Genomic DNA, 21,862 nt, shown 5'->3' with positions numbered 1-21,862 from the left:
AAACCAACAGACCCTGGTCACCACTGGGAAAATATAAAACTTCAATGAAAATCAGCTAAAAAACCATTATTGACATTAATAAACAGAGCATATATTAGTTTTCATGCATCCCAACACTATTTCACCCATAAGTATTATTAGGGCTGAAATCACATTATTCAAGAGTGTCCTAAGATGCCATGAGAAAAAAAATCATTGCATATATACAACTATCTAATGAAACTACTTAGTGGATTGCATTATTCAACCAGTTTTAAGAGTCAAATAGAGCAACTGAAAACCAGATGAGATACACACACTGCATCTGGCTGTGTATGTAGAAACACCAGTCTCAATGGCTGTAGATTTAATCACTTCCTTCTACTCGGCATACCCAAAACCATTAAACTACACAGAAAACACATTCTCCACAATGAAAGCACTAATGAATCAAACACCAAAATCAATCTACCAAAAGTACTCCTCCCAAGTTACATTACAGTCTTTCTTCAGTCAGGCAAACAACTTCCTCCAAAGGAACGAAATAACCTCAAACACCAATTCAAACTTCTAAAAAACTGCTGTACAAATTAAAGGAGTAACTACTGAAAAAAACCTAGGTTATGGATGTTACAATGCAGCCATCCTAACTACTGGATTATTTCACGATGTAAACCATACAATGCTACGCGCTTTTAAAAAACACCAGCAAGAGTAACGTGTCAGCAAAACAGAGGTAGACAGTAAGAGGGAAAGCATTTTTTTGTGCTATCACTAGAACAATTTCCTGACTCATTCCATCCTCCAGCCCCAGGGACCAGGCTGGCTTAGTCCATGCTGACAGCCCTGACGCAGCTGAAGCAAAGCGCTGACCTAAATGCTGTTGCCGCTGAGCTCCTTGTAGCTCACGCTCAAGGAAAAAGGGCCAACATGGATTCGAAAGCTAGCATCGAGTACTAGAGCTCTTTCAAGCCTGACACTGACAGTGCAAAAGCGCCCGTTGAAACCGTGTCCCCCACATCACACCAGCCTCTTGTGACTGAAACCTCCAGACACGACTGCAAGGCAAACTTTAGGCTGGTTGAGAGAAGAGACTTTCAACAGCAGCCTGCACATCACCGCAGCACTTCGGTCGAACTGACAAAACCAGCGACTCGGTGCTAGGAGAGAAAGGCAAGACCCAAGGTACCAAACCTCGGACAAGGTTAAACCACACCTTGGGCGTGATTTTAGGCAGGTATTCAGTGAATTGCAGGTTAATCCTCAACTCCCTGCTCCGAGCAACGCCCAAAGGCATTGCGAGGAACGGCGCGGCTGTGAGGCGTCAGCGCGGTCCCTCCAGTTACCGGGCCGGCACTGCGGGGCACGGGGGCCGCAGGCCTACAGCAACCCGCGCTGCCACCTCCCGTCAGTGAGCTGCAAGCGGGCCAAGCTGCTACGCTTCAACCCTCCGGCGAGCGGGAGGACTAGCTGCAGGGCCCTGGTGAGGCAGGATGCAACAGAAGCGAGCAGCGTGCCGCGCTCCCCCTGCAGGCCCGGCCCCCCACAGCGGTGGGCGGCCCGGCCCAGTCCGGCCCCTCCCATGGATCCGTGCGGAGGATCGGAGAGGAAGGGCACAGGGGAGGGGAGAATGGAGCAGCCACTCTTCGCGCCCGAAGCCGCGCGGTTCCGCTCCGCCTCCGTTGCCTGGCGGGAGCGGGACGGGGCGGGGCGGCGCGGCATGGCGGCAGGGACGCGCCGGAAGCTGCGCAGCAGCCGGGAGGGCGGCGGTGCGGGCCGCGCTTGACGCTACTGGTTGCCCGGAGGTGGCGGCCGTCGAGTAACGGCGGCGCGCCGGGGGCCGCCGAGGCGGCGGGCAGGCCGCTGCGCGAGCCCGAGACGAGCGGTGTCGGCGCGGGGAGCCGAGGCACGGCGGCAGCTCGCAGGTGAGAGCGGGGCTTAGGCCCGGCAGGCCGGGTGGCTGTGGCGGGAGGGGCGGGCTCGGCGTGCGCGGCACGCTGCGGGCCACGCCGAGCCCTTTGGCAGGCTGCGGGGGTGCCTGTCCTCTAGGCTGTAGCGGAGCCGTTTCTAAATGCCGACTTAGTATTTCATGTCACTAGCTGTGCGGTTGTTGAGCTGTGCGTTCCTTCTGCCAGGCTAACGCCTGCTGAAAGCTCTCTTTGATACAGGATGCGCTCGGTGATGTACCAAGTGCACGTGTGTAGATACAGACGTTCCCTTGTATAGTTTTCTTATGTTCAGACAATGAACTTTATAAACGCTTTTTTCTTCTACAGTTTTTCCGTAGCGTATGGATCACTCTGGATGTGGATTGGGAGCTATGAGGCTGTTTCAGATAAAGCTATGGCTATAGGTGTATCTGTAAGAGTTGAGCACCTTTTGGTGTCCAAGGAAGATCAGCAGCCGGCACACCGCGGCGGCTAGCACAGCCCTGGCCGCTGGGTAGCTGGCACCCCAACCCTGTGCCCGTCATCTGCACTGTCTTGGGTCAGAGTCTGAGGCTCTATCTACACCAAATCCCTTCCTGAAATCTCCTAACTGATAGTTAAAATAAACTGCACTAGTTTAGGCTATATTTTTCTCAAAACTAAGGAAAAAAAAAGGGACTTAATATATTGACAAATTATTCAGATTTGTCAACAAAACATGAAGTCCCTGCCGCTTGTCATAAAACCATTTAATATGAGGAAGTTTAAGAGGAGTCTGTAGGAGAACTTTTTAGAGTAGCAGAGTAATAACATTGCACGCTGGTTTATTTTGCGGCTCCACCAGTTTCATCTTTGCCTTAGTCAATGTTAGGCTTTTTGCAGGCAAGAAATTTGCCTTTGCTTCCACAGAAAAGATACTTTGTTACAGCAGCAATATCTTGTTACTGTTTCACTTAATGAAATAAATTCTGGCCAAAATAGTCTGGGTGTTTTGCCTGTTTTGTTTGGTTGGTTTGGTTTGGTTTTGTTTGGTAGTGGCTGGGAGTTGAATCTTTATCGTTATGACCTTAGATAAGGGAAAAAAATTAACACACTGCTAATTCCTTCTTGTATAAAGAATGAAGACTTTAGTTGTCATGAGCTCCTGGGTGACAGGTTGGACTTGATGATCTTTGAGGTCTTTCCCGACCTAATTGACTGTATAATTCTAAGACTTTTGTTTGTTTCTTTTAGTCTTTCCAGTATCCCCTTGATAAAGGAAAGGCAGCTTGTAAGTTGTTTTATGGGAAGGTCAGTTGTAAGGATCCTTTTTCAGCCTTTAAACAGAAAGGATTTGTGTTCTCCATTCTAATCAGTGTTCTGTTACCTGCTTGCTGCAGTTTGCTGTTCCTTTTTATTCATAAGGTACTGTTTCATAATGTACAGCTCACTGTTATCAAAAGGTCCACATGTCTTTTACCACAGAGTCATGCAGGGGGTTGGGTTGGAAGATACTTTGAGTATGAACAAGTCCAGCCCCCATGCAGTAGGCAGGGACATCTTCCACTAGATTAAGTTGTTCAGAGCCCTGGACAAACTGACCTGGAATGTTTCCAGGGATGGGGCATCTACCACCTCTCTGGGTAACCTGTTCCAGTGTTTTATCACCCTCACTGATAAAAATGTCTTCCTTATATGTAGTCTATATATAATCTACCCTCTTTTAGTTTAAAACTGTTACCCCATGTCCTGCTACCACAGGCTCTGGTAAAAAAATTCCTCCATCTTTTTTATAGGTCTCCCCTTTAAGTATGGAAAGCTGCAATAAAGTCTCCCAGGAGCCTTCTCCAGGCTGAACAACCTCAACTGTCTAAGCCTTTCTTCATAGGAAAGGTGTTCCAGCCCTCTAAGCATTTTAATAAACCTTCCTTTGGACCCATTCCAATAGGTTCATGACTTTGCTAAGGACTTCAAGAGCTGGACCCAGTACTTGGAGGAGGTTACTAGAGCAGAGGGAGGGAATCACCTCCTTTTAGCTGCTGGCTGTGCTGTTTTTGATGCAGCCCATGATGCTGTTGTCTTTCTGGGCTGCAAGCATACTTTGCCAGCACATGTCCAACTTTTCATCTATAAGTACGGTCAAGTCCTTCTCCACAGGGCTGTTCTGTCACATTAGCCCCTAACCTTTGTTGGTACTGAGGATTGCTCTGACCCAGGTGCAGAACTTTGCATTGACCTTGTTGAACCTCATAAAATTCATGCAGACTCACCTCTTAGGCCTGTTGAGGTGTCCCTGGATGGCATCCCTTCCCTCAGACATATTGACTGCACCATTTAGCTTGGTGACATTCACAAACATTGCTGAGGGTGCACCAAATCCCACTGTTTGTGTGACTGGCAAAGATGCTAAATGGTGTTAGTCCCAGTATGGACCCATGAAGGACACCACTCATTAATGGTTTCTTACGACATTGAGCTGTTGAATGCAGCTCTTCTGATGTGATCTGGCCAATTCTAACAATCCATCCCTCAACTCCGTATCTCTTCAGGCCTTTTCCTTTTCCTTATTTTATGTTCTCTGCCCTGCCAGCTCTTTAGCTCATCAGACCTTTTTATAGGCCAGTTTAACTCATGAGAATAGGAGAAAAGCTTGTCTGAATTTTGTGTTCCTTTGTGAGTTCAGTTAGTTGTGCAAAGTCTGACAAAGACATGAGCTGTTGGGGATAGCAGGAGAGGAGAAAAGAAACTGCAGCAGCATGGCATTCCATCAGTTCATCTGCTCAAGGAAGCGTAACCATAGCCTTAATAACTATACCAAGTTCATAGTATATTTTACATGACATTTTTCAGGTTTCCAGGATAAAAGAAAGAGGCATAAATGGTTTAATACATGGCCCATTAAGCTTGAAAGTACATTGCTGTGTGCTTTCCCATCTGTGATGCAGATATTACACATTGCTGCAATGGGTTGTTTCAGTACTTGATTCAGCAGTCATTTAGTTGGCTGGTTTTCTTGATCTAATGCCCAAATTTTGTACAGTGTGTGAAGATCACTAATAGTGTAATATTACAAATGCCAATTGGTACCACTCTGTGCATCCAGTACCAGCAGACCCATTTTATTTGCTTTTTGTGTTTATGTCTGAAATAAAAGGACAATTAATGTCAAAGAAAAGTTTATTATCTTCCTAAATGCAATAAGAGTCTTGGACTCCAGTGCTGTAGCACTATTGCTGAGTGACTAGAATAGTTGAGGGAGGTATTGTACATCTCAGAACAGTATTGAAGCTTTAAAAAGATGAGCAGAAGTAACAGAACAAAGCTGAAAAAAAAGAACAAACTTTCCTTTTGAGAGGGATGATCGGGAAAACAGGGGACTTTCAAAGAAATAAATGTGTTTTATAAAGCCAAGGCAGGCTTAAAAAGAAATAGCTTGCAGGTTGTTAGTGTTACTAACCTTTTTGAGTGTTTTATTTATGTGGTGAGAAATTGTCTAGAGTGTGAGTTATGTGATCTTTGTATTTTATTTACTCTGGAGAGCTGAGACGGCTTTAGGCCAAGGAATTGTCTAAAAGTCCCCTGAACGAATTAGAGGCATTTTCTTACTAGCTGTAACCTGGAGAGCAAAGTTGTTAAGTGTTTTAGTTGGGTTGATATCTGCACAGCTTGTAATTGTACTGAAAAAAATAAAATCAAGTTCCCAGCTAGACTAAATACCTGATAGCAGAGTTGGGCCACAGTGTGATAGTGCTATTGCCACAGTGTGAAAAATGGGAGAGCTTGCCTTTCCTTTGTAGTTCAACAGGCTTGTGTATTCTCAGCTATTTCATTCATTTTCACCTTGGTTGAGCCCAGGACCATGCTGATACTTGTACAACTTCCAGCTCTAGTTTGAAAACTAAGCATGGGCTTTAAGGCACATGGATTGATACTTTATGGTCTTAAGGTTTAATTATAACTACTAGGTTTAGGTTTATAAGTCAGGGTATACTCTTTTTGCCTGCTGCAGCCCTGTAACTCTGAAAAGTGCTGCTGAATACATTGACATTGTCGATAGGACACACTATCATCTCATTTTGACCCTCTTCTAAGTTCCCATTGAGGATTGATTTGAAATGAATTGTTACATTTTCCTACTGTGGGTTTTTTTTTTTAATTATTCTTCATGCTCTTCTCTTTTTTCAGCATTCTGTCCAGTTCTGTAGCATCTCTCCCTGCTCAGTGTTACAAATAGGTTTGAGTAGATCTGTTTTTTTCACAGGTCTTCAAGAACGCCTAGGGAATTATTTTATTTTTTCTTGAAGGAACTGTATTCTGAGTTAGTGCTGTAGTGCAAGAAAGTCTTAAAAGGGCATCATAGTGTGGGAGAGTATCTTACACAATGGAAGTCCATTTCTGGTGTCCCAATCATAAGAAGGACACAGAGATGTTTAAGGGCCACAAAGATGATTCAGGGGATGGAACACTTCTGCTATGAGGATGGGCTGAGGGAGCTGGGGTTATTCAGTCTGGAGAAGAGAAGGCTGAGGGGATCTTACAGCTGCCTTCCAATACCTGAAGGGATACTACCGGAAGGCTGGAGAGGGACTTTTCATAAGGATGTCTAGCAATAGGACAAGAGGGAATGGTTTTAAGCTGAGGGAGAGTAGGTTTAGATTGAGTTTTAGGAAGAAGTACCTCAGCATGAGGGTGGTGGAACTCTGGAATAGGTTGCCCAGAGTGGTTGTGGATGCCTCCTCTCTGGGGGTGTGTAAGGCCTTGCTGGATGTGGCCTTGAGCAGTCGAGTCTAGTTGAGAGGTGTCCCTGCCCATGGTGGGGAGGTTGGAGCAGATGATCCCTGAGGTCCCTTCCAACCTGAGCCATTCTATGATTGTATGTGTGATGAAAAGCGAACAGTGGTAGTTGAAGGAAATATATTACACCGATGACTTTGCAATTTAACTTAATAACCTCCTGCATCTTAAAGAGATATGTATTTATTCTAGTTAGTTCCATTTGAAGTCAGCAAGAGCAGAACTGGGTCACTGTGGTTCTAAACCCCAGTGTTTTTCTGCCTGATTCAAGGCATAGCCTCAGTATCAGTGAAGGAATGATCCTAAGGAACTGCCTTCTGATGTGCACCTCATCCCTAATGAAGTTTTCTGCCACAAATGTGTCTGTGTGATATGTGAGAAAGACAAAATTTTGCTCTGGATTTGAGAAATCATTTAAAATAGAATATGCAGTGTCACTTGTAAAACATGCAATAGAGTTATAGAGCAACAGTGTTGTGGAAGAGCTTTAGTTTGCTAGGAAGTCTATAATACGGTTGAAATAATATGAGGAGAAGTTTCCAAAACCTGGCAGTAACATCAGGATGCTCTTCTGTAGTTAAAAATCATGTTTGCAGGATAAAATTTGAAACTATGAAGGCTGGGGTCAGAGTGGCTGGAGAGCAGCCAGGTAGAGAGGGACCTGGGGGTACTGCTTGATGGTAGGCTGAACATGAGCCTGCAGTGTGCCCAGGCAGCCAAGAGGGCCAATGGCATCCTGGCCTGCATCAGGAGCAGTGTGGCCAGCAGGAGCAGGGAGGTCATTCTGCCCCTGTACACTGCACTGGTTAGGCCGCACCTCGAGTACTGTGTCCAGTTCTGGGCCCCTCAGTTTAGGAAGGAGGTTGACTTGCTGGAACGAGTCCAGAGAAGAGCAACAAAGTTGGTGAGGGGTTTGGAACACAAGCCCTATGAGGAGAGACTGAGGGAGCTGGGGTTGCTTAGCCTGGAGAAAAGGAGACTCAGGGGTGACCTTATCACTCTTTACAACTACCTGAAGGGAGGTTGCAGACAGGTGGATGTTGGTCTCTTCTCCCAGGCAGCCAGTACCAGAACAAGAGGACACAGTCTCAGGCTGCGCCAGGGGAGGTTGAGGTTGGATGTTAGGAAGAAGTTCTACACAGAGAGAGTGATTGCCCATTGGAATGGGCTGCCTAGGGAGGTGGTGGAGTTGCTGCCATTGGAGGTTTTCAGGAGGAGACTTGATGGGGTGCTTGGTGCCTTGGGTTAGTTGTTTAGGTGGGTTGGATTTTGAAAGATGCAACAGTGTGGGGGGGGGGGTTGGCTGTTTTTTTTCCCCCTAATGTTCCTCAGCAGCCTCCTGTGAGCAGATGAGATCATTCAGTGGGTTAGATGCAGTAAGTTGGGATACCCAGGCAAATATGTGAGAGACCTTGTAGAGTGCAAACAAGAGATAAGCTTGCAAATTCAGGGCCCAAGCTGTTAAGTCTATTGTGTGACTTCATTTACAGTTTTGAGTTCCTAATCTGAACCAGAAAATAAGGATTTTCAGTTAAGAAAATGCTCTTCTGAATTCATTTCCACGGAATATGCAGGCTGTTGGTATAACTATCTTTTTTCCCCCCCCAAAAAATTGATCTAATTTTTTTTTTTTTAATTGTTTTATTCACTTTTTATTTTTCAGGAGTCTTTGAAAAGCCCTTAGTGGTCATGACATTGTTACAAGTGACATAAATTAGCCAGTGGCTCAGAATGATGGATACCCTGAAGACTACAAATGGTTTGCAAGTGATTGGAGAAGGGACTGGTATAGGGAAATCGACACTCCACATGGTGGGGTATTTGGGAAAAGTCAGTTGAAACTTGTTTTACATGTGTGCAAAGTTAATATTTTTTCTCTGCTTTGAGAGATTTTTTTTCTTTTTAATTGGTCTTAATTTTACCCCCCCAAAAAAAAAACCTACCAAAATTAATTTCCACGGAAATCTATAACAATGGCGAAAGATTATTCTAAACAAATCTGTGCCTGTGAGTTTTATTTTACTGGCACTGGAGGTTTTTTTTTTTAATGACTGTTTGCATTCCTATGAAAATTGATTTGTCTTTCAAAGATCTGAACACAAGTTCCCTGGTGATAAAAAGACTCCTGTGGTTTAGCTCAAGTGGAATGAAATGTCGCTTAATTGTGTTGTGAAAGATCCCTGATTATATATTTGAATATTTAAATAAAAAGATACATTTATTTAGAACACTCTACCATATGAATATATACATAAATAAAATTGAAGTAGAAATAAATATTGAATATAAATAAATATTGAAAAGGAAGCAATCTATTTTGCTTTTTTAGTATTGTATTAGGTATTATGTTTAGAAGTTGCACGTTGATTTTGTGTCTTGGTTTGTATGTATATATATATGTCTTGCCTTGGAATAATGTATGAAATACATAAATCTGTGCTGCATGATTGTTTTTCCTTTAGAACTCTAATGCTGTGGAAACAACTGCACATGAGTACTGCCCAGTCTGCAAAGAGAAGGGACGGATCCAAGTTTTACGGACTTACCGCATTAATTTTCAAGAGTCCATTTTCCTTTGTGAAAATCCTCAGGTATTGCATTAATTAACAGTTCTGGTTGTGTAGAGGCCTTTCCCTCCAGTAGTTACACCTCTTGAGTTCTGAGGTTCCTTGGTGGTAAGCAGACCGTTGAGACAGGACCCCTGTGTGTCCAGATGCTGGATGATATTTTCCTGTACATGGCAAAAATATAACTAACCTTTGTACATGCACTGCTTAGGCATAGGTAGCTACCCTAAAGAATTAAAATGGGTCAAGGAGACTTTGGCTTATGTAACAGGGGAACACAAGTGATGCCAAATAAATTTCTGGTGCCCTTAAACTAGACTAGATATGGGTCTCTGATTTACTCTTCTCTTCACTCCCTGCTTTTAAATAATCATAGTGTCATTCTGGAGATTGGTAGTAGCAGTTTGACTATATTCTGTTTGCAGAGTAGCTGTGTATGTAGGACCCTACCAACACCTGGTCTAATGCATCAGATTAGCCTGAAAGATACCTTGCCAGTTTATCACCAGTGATCTGGAGAACAAGCCCTGTGAGGAGAGGCTGAGGGAGCTGGGGTTGTTTAGCCTGGAGAGGAGGAGGCTCAGGGGAGACCTTATTGCTGTCTACAACTGCCTGAAGGGAGGTTGTTGACAGGTGGGGGTTAGTCTCTTCTCCCAGGCAACCAGCACCAGAACAAGAGGACACAGCCTCAAGCTGCACCAGGGGAAGTTTAGGCTTGAGGTGAGGAGAAAGTTCTTCCCAGAAAGAATAATTTGGCACTGGAATGTGCTGCCCAGGGAGGTGGTGGAGTCACCATCCCTGGAGTCACCATCACTGGAGGTATTTAAGAGGAGACTTGATGGGGTGCTTGGTGCCATGGTTTAGCTGATTAGATGGTGTTGGATGCCATCATCCAACATGAACATGATCTTGAAGGTTTCTTCCAACCTGCTCTGGTCTGGTCTGGTCTGGTCTGGTCTGGTCTATTCTATCCTATTCTATCCTATTCTATCCTATTCTATCCTATTCTATCCTATTCTATCCTATTCTATCCTATTCTATCCTATTCTATCCTATTCTATCCTATTCTATCCTATTCTATTCTATTCTCTCAGGCACGAAATTATAATGGCAAATCTGCATGGATTTAGCAGAATAAGAGAAGACTCTCCTTAGCTGATTAGGTTGCTTTCAAGGGTTGGAAATATTTACTGGCAAAATATATTGTTGATTATCACTACTGATATATTTACTTTGCAACTGCTTATGAGATGGTGGTTGGATTAAAAACACCTTCCTGTCATACATGTTGAATTTCTATGTTGATTTCATTAAAATACCACTTTACAGAAGTGCCATTGCATTTTAAGAGTATGATTTGTCCTTTTTAAAGCTCCTCTTCACCTGAAATGGCTCTATAGAGTTCACTGTAACTTACCTTCTTTCCTTTAGTGTATCTACCCGCTTGGTTATAAACCGTTAAACAGCATAATTACTTCTGCTGATTCAGAAAATCATCAAGTTCCACCTACTCATAAGAAAAGGAAATTGCCTGTTATCAATGACTTGGCTCCCGTTGAATCACATCCAAAAAAAGCAAGAACTAATAGTGTGAACACTGAGCACACTGTTAATGCAGACTCTGTTGTCAAATGCCATCAGAAGAGTTTGTGTATTCCCAAGCCAAGCCTATGTGAGGCGCTACAAAATGGCCATCAAAAACCTATTAACGGTGTGGAGTCCTGCCTGCAGAAGGTCGATTTTGAAACGGCCACCAACAGCTGTCAAGAAAGTCCACCAAAAACTTCTGGTCCCAGAACACAACTCTTGGCAGATTCTGAGCTTTGCTCGACAGCATCTGAAGTTTTGCTCAAAGATGATGAAGGTTCCGCTAACAGCAGAGATTTCTGTCTTCAGTGGAGAAACAGCCATAAGCTTTGTTGGTTAGATTGTATTTTGTCAGCGTTGGTGCACTTAGAAACATTAAAATTTGCTCTGGCAGAAGAACGTAATGATGGAACGTGCTTACTCCAGAAACTCTTAACAAAATATAATCAAGCAACTCTGCTTCTGAATAGCTGTAAAAGGAATAAAGTAAAAGGTGAGTAAAGTTAGCTGCTGTTTTTTCACATGCAGACTGATCTGACCTAAATATCATAGAATCATAGAACAGGTTGGATTGTGAGGTACCTTCAAAGGTCATCTAGTCTGACCTCCCTGCAGTCAGCAGGGACATCCTCATCTAGACCAGGTTGCCCAGGGCCTCATCAGGCCTCACCTTGAATATCTCCAGGGATGGGCACCTCCCTGGGCAGTCTGTGCCAGTGACTATGCCTCTGTTCTATTTCAAGATCACAAAAATGAGTTACAACTCACCATCAATTTGCAGACTTAGTGTGCTTTATCTGGCAGCATCTTGGTAACCTCTGAAATTGTTTTTCTTAGGGCAAACTTCCACAACTTTGAAAGCATCCAATGCTAAGCATCTCTGGAATTTTTGTTGTTTGTTATATCCCACATAGAGAATTTGTGAATTATGTAATTGAATCTTACTTTGTTTCCTTCCCCTGTCTTAGTTAGCATAGATGATCTTGAAAACAATTTCTGTTAGCATCTTAGGATGCTGTTCTAATCTTAAAAATACTTTCTGTTGTGGTTTATACCCTTGCATAAATGGGCAGTTGCCTTGTCACACCAAAAATAGTACAGCTGGGAACATATGTTCTCTTCTAGCTCCAGATGCACTCATGGAAGGAATGCTTACCCTGCAAGCTGTGCTGTGGACGATAGTGCTTCCTCACCTGTTTCAGTCAAAGCCAAATCCATTAACCTGGTTCATTTTGTCTGGAATAGCTTAGTGAGTACTCACATGTGCAGCTTAACAGGTTTGAGGACTGTAACCTCCAAGCACAGGGACAATGATGGGAAGCTGGGAAGCAACGTTCCAGGCAGCACAGCTGAAGACAGAGAAGGATGTCTCACTGCAATGTGTTCATATAGCCTCTGATAATTTTCTGTTACGTGGATTCAGTTTTAAGACTCAAGCTAAGATCTGTATTTCCTGAGGACATGCCCTGACTGTACAAGAGGACATAAACTGAAAAAGGGTAAATTTAGATTAGGTTAAGGAAGAAATTCACTGTGAGGATGGTGAGGCAGTGGAACAGGTAACCCAGTAAGGTTATGTATGTTCCCTCCCTGGAAGTGTTCAAGACCAGATTGGATGGGTGTTTGAGTAACCTGCTCTAGCAGAAGATATCCCTGCCCATGGCAGAGGGACTGAAACCAGATGATCTTTAAGGTCCCTTCCAACCCAAACCATGCTGAGATTAGTCCTCTTAACCTGACCTAATGGTGTCATAAGTCTGTACTTTCAAGAGCTGGAGCATCAGTACACATGTCTGGTTAGCCATCACCTTTTGTGTTTTGTTGTTATTTTTTTCCATTAAAGGTGGCAGAAAAAAATGTATGTTTTAATACATGTAGTCCCAGAACAGCATTAGATAACTTGAAGAATGTCCTGTCTTTCCTGGGAAAAATAATAGGTATGCCAAAAATGGTTTAATCCACTTTGTGGTGCAGAAAACATACCATTTGAAAGAGGGGAGAAAAAAATCCACAAGGATTCTGATTTAATTCATATACTCTGCTTGCCAGAAAGCCCAGATGCTTGCTTTTAGATTTTCAGCTGTTACCTGGATGCTCTCTACCATCACAGGACCTGTCTGAGATGTTTTTCTTTCCCCTTGGTTGTGCTGTGTTTGCAAAGGAACTCTGCTGTGCAAGAACTGTTAAATGGGGATGTTAGGTGTTGGAATACAGTGTTTGAGGTAACTTAACCCTTTTAATTTCCAGGAATTGCTGCAAAAGAAATTAGGTTGTTTGGACTGCAGTGGAGGAAGGAGTGGATGAAGATTATTGTGTAGTACTTATTCTGCCCTTTTGTTTAATTTTTCAGCATCTTTTGAACACAGTTGTTTTGAAAACAGTAAAAAGCAACAGAGCTGCAAGAGACTTCTTTACCTTCTTTATAGATACAGATTTTACAAGTAATAAGTAGTTTCACCAGGTATTCTAAATCCTTTGTGCAGGTTATGATGATGTGTAGTAGAAGCTATGCTCTTGCTTCTGCTGAAAGAATGTTAGGGGTTTTTTTGGTAGGAACAATGTAACTTGCAAATTGAAAATGCTAAGATATATAAAACACGCTTAAAAACTGACTATTTTAAAGGCTGACTTAGGAAGTTAGCATTTAATCTGGAACAGCACATTTAAATGCTTTTATTATGAACTGTGTCACATGATTAGAAAGCATGTAAGCAGATTTTTCCACATTTGATCTTAATCTTTTAAAATCTCCAGATCTCAAGGGGTTTTAATGTCTGGTTATGCTATCCTTTATTGTTGTTATTATCTAGCTTGTAGTATGCGTTCTTAGCCATGATTTAAGTCAGGTCAAGTAATTTCAGGTTAGCAGACTGCTAACTTGTGTGTGTAACTTGTGTGTATAACATGTGAAGTTTCTAATTTTCAAACCAGTTAGTGCCAGGCACTTTCAATTTTACCAACAGTTTTAGGCAGAGGGGAATCAGCATGGAAAGCATCAGTTTGAGGAGTATGAATGCATGTTAGGGGTGCATATGTGGGTGAAAGCATGGAGGTGGTACATGTAAATACATCAAATTACATGTATTTTTTTTCCTTTAGATGTGCTTCCAAAAGCAGAATCTCATCTCAATGAAATCAGAAATAGATTGTTTACTCAGCTTCAGCCTCAGCTTAAGTGTGAATTGGGTAAGTAATTCATGCAGCATCTCAGTGCTTACTTTCAGGAAACTCCATGTAAAGCCTTTTATGTCAGTCAGTACATAAAAATATGTATGTGCATACAAGACAGTTGACAAGTACATTTATTTTGTTAGTGACACACTTTACAGTGTGATCTGCTAGTTTGTCTCCTGACTTTTTTGCTTTTCAGAGTGTGTGTTCTCATCTTTGCAACTATGCTGTAGTCATGAAATTGTCATTGGTAACAACCTAGTAACGTGGCTCAATTTCTTTGTTATAAGGATTAGAAACACAGCCTTTAAAGGATAACTGAAATTAAAATCATAGCAATAAGCTTCTCCTGAAGTACTGAAAGCTGATTTCAGATGTTCAATGACTGTTTTTTCTGCCCTGCCTTTGAAGGTAAGGAGGAGAGTCCAGTATTTGCACTGCCTCTAATCCTACGACTGGATCGGCAAGCTGAGAAACTCTTCCTGCATTCCTTTTCAGTGGAGTTTGAATGTGTGTGCTGTGGCTACAAAGAGCAGAACCGGTGAGATTTTACTTCAGTAGCTTCTACTGTCCTACCTTACCTTTTTGAATCTGCATGTAATAGTTGATTTTCTTCAGATCTCCAGGTTCTTTTACAGCGTGTGGATGGAGTTCCATGTGTTCTGTCTTTTTGGGCTAGTGTTCGTGAATAGTTTACTACTGTGTCATGTCATAGGAAACCATGTCACCACTGAAGTAAGAAAGAAATAATAGGCAACTGTGTGAGTCCCTGGCTGTGCTGTGATTTTGTGGTGAGAGTAGACAAATTGTTATGGTTCTGAAGGATATATGCCTGGTACTCTTTCACTGTTGAAAAATAAGTAGATCTGGTTATTTGAAGGAAACTCTTTTGTATTTCAGACATTTCTTTTATATATTATTAAATCAGCTATTTACTGAAAATCTCACTGAAGGTTTGCAAAAGAGAGGCAGAAGTGGTGAGAGTTGAGGCTCTTCAGCCTGGAGAAGAGAAGGCTCAGGGGAGATCTTAGAGGTGCCTTCCAGTACCTGAAAGGAGGGCTACAAGAAAGCTGGGGAGGGACTTTTGGCAAGGGCTTGTAGTGATAGGACAAGGGGGAATGGACTGAATGTTGAGTAGGGGAGATTTAGGCTGGAGATTAGGAAGAATTTCTTTAAGTGTAGTGAGACACTGGAACAGGTTGCACAGGGAGGTTATGGATGCCTTCTCCCTGGATGAGGCCTTGAACAACCTGTTCTAGTGGAAGGTGTCTTTGCCAATACCAGGGGGGTTGGAACTAGATGATCTTCAAGGTCTCTTCCAACCCAAACCATTCTATGAATCTATGAATCCATATGTGTTATACTCATTTGGATTACAAAGAATCAGAGATTCTCCCTTACAATTTATCTATTTTAAAATAGTGTTACTGGGAAGTAATTTCTTGAGAACTGATTTAGTTCTGTGTAGCTGCAGGTACAAGCTAGTAATTTAGGCTCCTTTTGGAGTCAACAGAAAAAGAGAAACCTTTACTTGAAAAATACCTGCTCCTCTCCACTGTCTTAGATTTATGCAATAAAATTGTAGATACCCAAATGAGACGAGATTAATACTGTCTGCTCTGCTGCTGGCTGATGTGTTAGAATAGAATTGAATTGAATTGAATTGAATTTGGAAGAGACCTTTGAGATCATAGAGTCCCACGTATTATATAATCAACTAAACCATGACACCAAGCAACCCATCCAGTCTCTTCCTAAACACCTCCAGTGATGGTGACTCTACCACCTCCCTGGGCAGCCCATTCCAATGGGCAATCACTCTTTCTATGAAGAATTTCTTCCTAACATCCAGCCTAAATCTCCCCTGGCACAGCTTGAGACTGTGTCCTTTTGTTGTGGTGCTGGTTGCCTGGGAGAAGAGACCAAGCCCCACCTGGCTACAACCTCCCTTCAGGTAGTTGTAGACAGCAAGAAGGTCTCTCCTGAGCCTCCTCTTCTCCAGGCTAACCAACCCCAGCTCCCTCAGCCTCTCCTCATAGGGCTTGTGCTCCAAACCCTTCACCAGCTTTTTTGCCCTTCTCTGGGCATGTTCCAGCAGCTCAACATCTTTCCTAAACTGAGGGGCCCAGAACTGGACACAGTACTCAAGGTGTGGCCTGACCAGTGCTTAGTACAGGGGCAGAATGACTTCCTGGTTAGTAGGATGTGTTGAAGAGCCTTCATTACATACTGTGGGGTTGAAAAATCTAGGTTAGGTTGACTATAGAGGAAGTCCTTTCTGTGGCTGATGAATGAATAAACTACATTAGTTCACTTCTAATATCCCATACATTGTATTCCCATACAATATAACCTCTGTGTAATTTCTGCTCTGAATGTTCTGTGTTTTGAAAACAAGACCTTGTGTGACATGGATTCTGAGGTAATTCGTTACTGCTTCCTCCTTTCCTTGAGATGCTGTATTAGCTAATAAATGGTAGAGATCCTGGTACAAGCTCTGTCTATGCTGAAAAGGAAGCAGACACAGCATGCTAGGGTAGAAAGAGCAAATGATGTGAAACTGAAGGCCACAGAGCTACTGAAAAGAAGTAGTGACCTATACTGCTTGTCAGAACTGAATGCAGTGTTGACTTGGACGTGATGCAGTCAGCGTCACACAAACGGTACCTATTGGAACAGAATTTGTCTTTGCCATAATGTTTTCCTAATTTGTTTTCTTGTGATAAAGTTTGTTTGCTGTTTTCCTGATCAGCAACTCGGCTTACTTTTGTTTGTGTGTGTGTGTGTATCCAGGTTTAGGAAAACACTAACAACGTTCACCAACATAATCCCTGACTGGCATCCGCTTAAGGCTGTTCATGTTGGACCATGTAATAACTGTAGTGATAGATCTCAAAGAAGAGAGATGATTTTGGAAAAGTAAGTTGGAATATGTGAACTTGAAACATTCTGAGACTTCATTTATTTGAACATAAAGTTTTTAAGACCTTGGGTTTGCAGAGATGATAAACTTTAAACTCTGATGCTCACTTTTAAAGTTTTTTTTAGACCCTCCTTAAATGCTGAAATGGCAAACAGCATTTAATGAGCATGAAACAGAGCAGTGTTTAACATGCTGACCAGCACACGTGTTTCAACCCCATCATAACTACTTACTACCAAGTAGTAAGTGCAGACAGCTGATACCCAGTGTCAGCCTTTTCACAGCTCTTGCTGTTGGTTGATAACACTGTTGATCATCTGTTTACTAGGTTGACTTGGGAACAATGTCTTTTCCTACTGTGCTTATGGCAAATTGTTTCCTGTTTTTCACCTTTTCCCCACTTCCCAGTTCCCTTACATGATGTTGTTTTTCTCCTCTAATCTCTAATAAAATGGACTATCCAACTGGAATGTTCTTTTCCCTTGACTGCTGTGCAAGCTGTGAGGAGCCTTGTGTGGTAGTAGAACAGTAACCACAGAGCTAAATACACTTTGAGGTGCCTTTCTTTTTCATTAGGAACTTTTGCCACTATTTTGTTGTAATAAATGGGTTCTTTGTCTCTCTTTTAGAGTACCCTCAATATTAATGTTACATTTTGTAGAGGGCTTGCCACATAACAACCTGAAGAAGTATTCATTTCAGTTTGAAGAAGACACCTACCAAATAACATCTATTGTTCAGTATCAGACAGATAAGAAGCACTTCATAACCTGGTCTTTGAATCCTGATGGTAAGAATCAAAGATTCTATTCTAATGCTTCATGAGTCTACATCAAACCCTTAAGGGTTACTGCCATAGTCTCCACAGCCCATATATAATAACAAGGGTTTCTTTTGTCTGCAACTTCATATTGTGAATAATTATGGGAACTTTGTTGCTCAAGGTGAGGGCTTCAGATTGGTTTAACTGCTTTGTTCAGCAGTGTTCTGTCCTACACTGTAATCACTGCAAAAGTCATTTGAGTGGAGTTGTTTCCTGCCATAACTTTTTATGAGAGTTAAAAAATACAGTTTGAGCGTGGCTGTGGGACTAACAGTATTGGTTATTTTGAAGCCAGTTGTTAGGTCATTATTGTCTGGAAGTGAGAGAACCTGTGGAACTACCAACATTAATGAAATGTCTTTTCATTAACTTTACTGCACCTGAGAGGTGGGAGGTACAAACCTGTTAGAAACATTACTAATGGTATGATGGTTGTACCATCGACAGAAGTCCATGATCAGTGAAGGTGAGAAGCTGGCATTTTAATCTTTATGCTTCTGTAGAGAGAATGGAGTGCAATGTTATCAAGTGTTATGACATGGAAATTGTCTAAAACGTACTGCCAGAGTTTAAGAAGACATAGAAAGAGGATGCAGCTGAGATGTGCCTGGTTAGGAATATCCTAGAGTTCATATATGTCTATTTTTAAATTCTTAAAGCTGTAAAATACTTGCTCATGATTTGTGAGCAATTGGCAGATGATGAGGCAGATAATTAAAATGAGCAGTTTCACTTAACCTTCCATACTTCACATCCTGGCAACATAAAGGTCTGCAGAGAAACTTCATTTGGGAAGCGGTTATTCCTTCAGACCTTTGCAGGTATTTTCAGACAAGATGTCAGAATCATTAACTCAGACAAAACAAACAACCTAGCTTTGGTTTTTGTTTGACTTACTCTGACCTCTAATAATATTGCTGCAAATTATGCTTATGTTTGGTCTTTTTACAGTGGAAATCTCTCATTTTTCTCTGATGTAATAAAGAATGGAGAAAAAACCCCAAACCTTTGTTTTCTGCTAATCAGGGGAATGAGTTAATAAAATTATTTGGCAAGTGTCTGGGGGTAGCAATTTCAGTTTTGAAGGTCTCTGAGTCTCTGTGCTGGTTGCTATTTATTTTTCAGGAACTTGGCTTGAATGTGATGATTTAAAGGGGCCATATTGCAAGAGACATAAAAGATTTGAAGTTCCTCCTTCAGAGATTCATATTGTTATCTGGGAAAAGAAAACATCCCACATGCCAGAAGAACTGAATTCACAGTTCCAGCGTAAAAATACTGAAGCTTTTCCTCTTAGTGACGTACAGGTGAATTCCACAGCCTTGCACTGCGGTCCTGATAATGCCGTAGGCAACGTCCCCGCAGCGCCTTGCAAAGAGGACTCTGTAAGAACTCCAGATAAGGAACAGCAGTGGGTACCTGAGGATGAAACTACTGTTCATCAGGGTTTAGAAAATGAGGCACATGATGATGTTGTAACATTGATACTTGAAGAAATTAAAGTTGACTCAGAAGGTAAATCGCTGCCGAATGGACAGGTGGTGGGAAATAACCTTGTCAAAATGGGCACACTACAACAGCAGGAATCAGCTTTTTCACCTGACACCCCATATACAAGAGAGCTCACTGGAACTAGTCTGTCTATGAACAATAAATGCGTGCCATATGAAAATTCCAGAATTTGCTTACCCCTAGAAGAGTTGAACCCAGCAAATGTCATCCCTCCTGTGCCCAAAATACAGAACTCTGACCCGTTGGACTCACGGCTTGCTCAAAGAGCAGACAGCAGAACTAATTTACCTAACACAGAACATGGATTCAATTCAGAACTGCAGCTGAACAAGAAGTTGTCACCAGTCAAGGATATTATACAAAAATCACTTGACTTGAAAGATGCAAGCAAAATTGTAGTTAATTCTCAGGTTGCCAATTCTGCTGCCAATAACTCCTGTCAGCCTTCACACAAAGACCCCAAAAGAGGATTTGTAGGAAGCTGGGTAAAGAAATTATTAAGCAAGAATACTTCTTTGATACCTTCAAGTGCCTCATCCCTCAAGAATCAGAGAAGCTGCAAATCTCCCTCCATACAAAAAATAAGTGAAGTGCGGCTGCCTGTTAAGGGAGCAAGTAACTTCGGTGGCTTTCAAAGCAGAGGTACAACCAAAACAAGAGAGACCCCAAAGGCAGCGGTTCCTCAGAGTAGTAACACTCATCCTTTACCAAATTTCAAAGGACTTTCTCAAAGCACTTGTCTTCCAAGAGCAAGTCATACCACCTTTTCAGGTCTGACTTGGAATAAGTCAGGAAATACACTGGGTACCTCGGGTCGAGTGGCTCAGGCCCATTCACCTGGCCCTAACTCTGCGAAGGCAGAGGAGTCAGATAGCGACAAAACAAAAAAACTCCGTCTGAAACTATTAAAAAAACTTAATGCCAAGAAGAAGAAGTTGGCTTCGCTGGATAGGCTAGCAGTGGAACAGATGAAACAGGAGAAAGCTGGGAGTGGTGATGTAAGCACCCCTTCACAGACGGAATCTCACGACAGTGAGTTGTTACAGAGCTTTCTGAGGGAACTGCAGTATCAGATGGATGCCGCGGACAGTGAATCAGGGTGCACTAGCCATAGCAGCAGTGATGAAATACTGGCAGAATTACTGTCCCCTACTTCAACTGTTGCTTCATCAGAGGCTCCAAAAAGCGAAGATGAATGTATGTATATGGAAATGGTGGACAGCAGTGTTCCGGTGACGGTGTCTGATGAGCAGACCAGTGTGCCACAAGCAGCAACGACAAGCGAGGACCACAATTACTACAGTCCTGTGAAGGACAGTCATTTGGAACTTCTGACAGTAAGCAAACCCAATGTGAAGAAACTTGCTTTTGAAAGCCCTATCAGGGAAGATATCTTTGAAGACTTGTTCTCCATTTCAGCACCAAGCTCAATGGCAGGTGACATAGATTTACCTCATTTTGATGAAACTCTGTTTGAAACTTGGTAGCCCTCCAGGGTCTTGTTTTTAAGTATTTGTCAATATTACATGTATTTTGAAGCAAAGCACTATTAAATTATATTTTCTAGTTTAATTGCACATTGGCTGTACTTGAACAATCTACATTTGAGATGTTTTTTTTTTTTTCCTTAAAATGTGATTGTAGCAAACAAAGAAGGTTTTAGTGCATTTTATTTTTCTGTGAAGCAGGATTTTTTTAGCTGCCACGTGTGATGATGATTTTTAATTAAAAGCTTCTCTTGGTCTTAATTTTTGCTGCTTTTAAGGTGGAGAACTCAACCCATGTTCCACTGAGTTTGAGAAATAATGAATTTCACTGGTTTATTTAGGTAGGAGTGATTTTACAGGACCAGCCAACTCATGGAGTTACTTTGTCCAACATTAAAGAAAACAGAAAGAGTACTTTGTGTAATCAGAGAACTGTATCCTTTGATACAAAGATCATCTGCAATACTGGAGGCTGTCATTCTGTTGGGAACTGCACAGTGTTCAGAGTTACTGTTCTATAAGCTCACCCTGGTGTATACAACCCTGGGATCCAAGGAAGGATGGATACATGGTAGAAATTTTCCTGTTTATGAGCTACAACCTGTGCTGAGTCTTCATCCTGGGTAACTCTGCTGGTTTTGCACCAGACAGAATTTGGGATTTACCCCAAAGGAGTAAGTAACAACACTGGCACAGAATTTTGGAAGTGAAATGAAAATAATACTTGCAAAAGTAGACTAAATACAAAGGGTAATAAATGTATACATATTTGTATATCTATAGATACAGATACATAACCCAACAATGTCCCAGACCCACCCCCCGGATCAAGCCCGAAGGCTGCATTGCATAGCTGAAATTTCTCTCCCTGTCCCCGCTGCACTAGGCCTTACCTCCCACACAGCAAACCCAAACAATGTTAAGTGAGGAGAGAAAGCAAGAGCAAAGCACAGAGGAGCATAAGGGAGAGAAAGAGAAAGAACAAGCTGTAACTTCAGATTATATAGAGATTTGCAGGGGGATGGAATGGGATAAAAATATTTTGTAATGTCTTGTGCAACCTCCTGGGAATTGTTCAGCCCCCTGGTGCTCTGGAATACTATGGAAAACTT

General features: G+C 42.2%; 1 protein-coding gene across 1 annotated transcript; it reads left to right on the top strand.

Annotated features, from left to right (window-relative positions):
• The first annotated feature begins 1,673 nt into the window (after positions 1 to 1,673).
• Positions 1,674 to 21,153, top strand: USPL1 (ubiquitin specific peptidase like 1). Its single transcript, XM_054164557.1, has 9 exons — positions 1,674 to 1,904; positions 8,344 to 8,510; positions 9,143 to 9,271; positions 10,679 to 11,327; positions 13,934 to 14,020; positions 14,417 to 14,546; positions 16,799 to 16,924; positions 17,558 to 17,718; positions 18,877 to 21,153. The coding sequence occupies exons 2-9, from the start codon at positions 8,412 to 8,414 to the stop codon at positions 20,748 to 20,750; spliced, it is 3,255 nt and encodes a 1,084-aa protein (XP_054020532.1). The 5' UTR covers positions 1,674 to 1,904; positions 8,344 to 8,411; the 3' UTR covers positions 20,751 to 21,153.
• The last annotated feature ends 709 nt before the right edge of the window (positions 21,154 to 21,862 follow it).

The sequence above is a fragment of the Dryobates pubescens genome, chromosome 10 (assembly GCF_014839835.1).
Source record: "Dryobates pubescens isolate bDryPub1 chromosome 10, bDryPub1.pri, whole genome shotgun sequence".
Lineage (NCBI taxonomy): Eukaryota > Metazoa > Chordata > Aves > Piciformes > Picidae > Dryobates > Dryobates pubescens.
The sequence above is the reverse complement of the archived record's forward strand: the minus strand, read 5'-3'. Positions and strand labels throughout refer to the sequence as shown.